The sequence below is a fragment of the Gavialis gangeticus genome, unplaced genomic scaffold (genome assembly GCF_001723915.1).
Source record: "Gavialis gangeticus isolate Ggan-Ray unplaced genomic scaffold, GavGan_comp1, whole genome shotgun sequence".
Classification (NCBI taxonomy): domain Eukaryota; kingdom Metazoa; phylum Chordata; order Crocodylia; family Gavialidae; genus Gavialis; species Gavialis gangeticus.
In genome coordinates this window covers 52198802-52201253 of record NW_017728997.1, presented here as the reverse complement: position 1 = coordinate 52201253, position 2452 = coordinate 52198802, and the positions used below count along the sequence as shown (strand labels likewise).

The following is a 2452-nucleotide window of genomic DNA, read 5'->3' as shown; positions in this document are numbered from 1 at the left end:
TCAACAAGTAGACTTGTGTAGAACCTGAATTGCTTCTATGGCCAGACTACGTACTGCAGATGTTGGAACCCAGGAAATGTTTTTCCAGCACCACTTCCACAAACACACACTGGCAGGAAGCTAAGTACTATCATCTTACTTCAAATGTCTTTTGTATGTTTGGGGGCCTTATACATACATTCATTTGAGGATGGGAAAGAATCAGGGTGATGTGTTCTGGTTTCCCAGCTGTATATAAAGCCTCAGCCACAGTTCTTTAAACGCATGTGTAAACTCAAACAGAGGTTGATCAATGCATAGAATCTAAAACCCAAGTGGGTTCAAGGCTTAAACTAACTACACCAAATTTGAAACAGACAGTGAGGTTAGCTTGGCTGCTTGGCAAAGGGTTAAGAAGAATTCTGTATTGTGGCAATCTGGATTCCATTCAGGACTGATTTACACTAAGAAATTATAATCAGCAGTTCTCCACTAGTGTAGTTCCATTAGTGGAAACTAGTGTAAACATGAGAAAAATGCCTCCTGCCCATGGTCAACTATGGTGCACTAATTTAACATTAAAGTTTACCTGAGGTGTGTTCCCACTACGGCTTTTACTATGGCTAATGCTGGTGGGGCTGAACTATAAATTGCAGTTTCCATTTGTATATGTACAGCCCTGTCACTCATGAAGCGGGGACAGGAAAACAGCAGCCTTCCATATGATTCAATAGCTGCTTAATATGCATAGAAAGAGAGAAGAGAGATTTCACCCATATTTTAAAAAGGGAGGGTCAGCAATTTTATCCAACAGTCAAGATACAGGAAATGGAGATAAAACAGCATCTTCCTCTTCCATCTTCTGTCCTATGGCCTGTCCACCACAGAAAAAGTATAAATAAACTGCATTTTCCAACCTCTTTTTACAAAAAAGATGATGCTTCTGAAATGCCAAATAAGTCTATACAGTTCTTTGCCAAGGCTTTAGAACAGAGCTTACCTGGGAGATCAGAACTCTGTGCTGATATTGTTTTGCCCTTTTAGGTCTATAGAAGTGCAGCTGTCAATGAATTTCCCAAAGAATCAATTTCTCCCTATTCCAAATCACCACTTTTACCACTTAAGCTACAGAGGTAGGGAGAAAACACATACACACACACGCCTGTGCATTTAGAACCATGTGGCGACATCTCTGTCCTGATAATGAGCTATTTTAGTTTTTAAAAAAGGCATTAGAAGTACTGATGTGCAAAGAGGACATTCCAAAATCAGTGCTACAATAGAGAAAATGTTCTTTCGTTCTTTCCAGACAGGAAATGGAGAAGGCATTCTTCTGTGAATAGTCAGGAATAAAAAAAAAAAAAAGATGTCTACCAGTAGCCTGCAGTTTCAACACAACTTCAACTTCTTCTTTTTCAGTTCTGCATCATCAGAACTCTTGAAATGTTCCTCACCATTGGAAACTTTTCTGTAACCAGATTTAAAAATTACTTTAAAAAGTTAAAAAGAACTAACAGGCTGGAGGGAGGCAGGCAGGAATGATCATGCTCCCAAGCAGGAAGCTCAGTTTGCACTGGCCTTTTGCTCCAGGTGGGCTCTTCTTTCCTTCAAAAGCACAAAACTGTGGCTGACAGAAGTTTGTAGGTCACCAGAACTGGCATCTCAGTTCATCTGCTTTTGGCTTTCTCTGCCAGAGAGCAAAGAGTATGTTGCTTGAGTTGTGCTAATTTCCACTGTGACTTGGTTGCCTCTCAGTTAGCAAACTGCTGATAAAAGGCAAATTTAACTCTTTCAATATGATGGCAAAGTTTAATGGCTGGCCCAAGTTTCAGGTCCATGCACTCCTGAACAGTGGGCAAGGTGAGCAGGAGGAGTGCTTGACCATCTATTTCCTGTCAAGAAACAAACAAAATCAACAAGGCAGAATTAGTTGCACACTTACTCCCACTATGCCTTATGTTTTAGCCTTCTTTAGTTTCAGCTCATTATTCTTTACCTGGCTTTCACTTATATTATTCCATTTAGGTAAAATACAATCCCTCTAATTTTTCAAAATGTCACCTTGAAATAGGGTTCCACCCTGTTCATCGGTAAAGAATAGGACTCCACAGTACCATTTGTATTGAATACATAGTACGTGTATTCAATTTAAATATATTTCCTAATTTCAAGCTTTGCAAACTTCTTTTTGTGCTCAGAGAATTAAATATGTTTCTTTTCTTCTCATGTATCAAACCACAATAAAATGTTCTGCAAGCCAAACTACACTTTCAAGAACATCTTTGTAATTCTATTTTTTTCATGTTATGATATTAACACACGTGCTTTCACCATCCAGGAGACTAGCAACTTGAGGAATTAGGAATTTGATAGGAAAGACTTCTTAAAGCATACATTTATACCATAGGTGCCATAGAAAAAACGTATTAAATGGGTTTTCATTTTTGTATTGTGATACTCTTAAAGATAAAAT

At 38.5% G+C, this 2452-nt stretch overlaps 1 protein-coding gene across 4 annotated transcripts in view; it reads right to left on the bottom strand.

Annotated features, from left to right (window-relative positions):
• The window catches only part of SFMBT1 (Scm-like with four mbt domains 1), a 171483-nt gene that overhangs the window by 5868 nt on the left and 163163 nt on the right, over window positions 1-2452 (bottom strand). For 3 of the 4 annotated variants that reach the window (XM_019505201.1, XM_019505207.1, XM_019505204.1), the window contains one exon: window positions 25-1871. In XM_019505201.1, coding sequence (XP_019360746.1) covers window positions 1731-1871 — 141 coding nt within the window. In that variant the 3' untranslated portion in view covers window positions 25-1730. Of the gene's footprint in view, window positions 1-24; window positions 1872-2452 lie in introns of those variants that run through there. The other variant, XM_019505203.1, reaches the window with a different exon arrangement.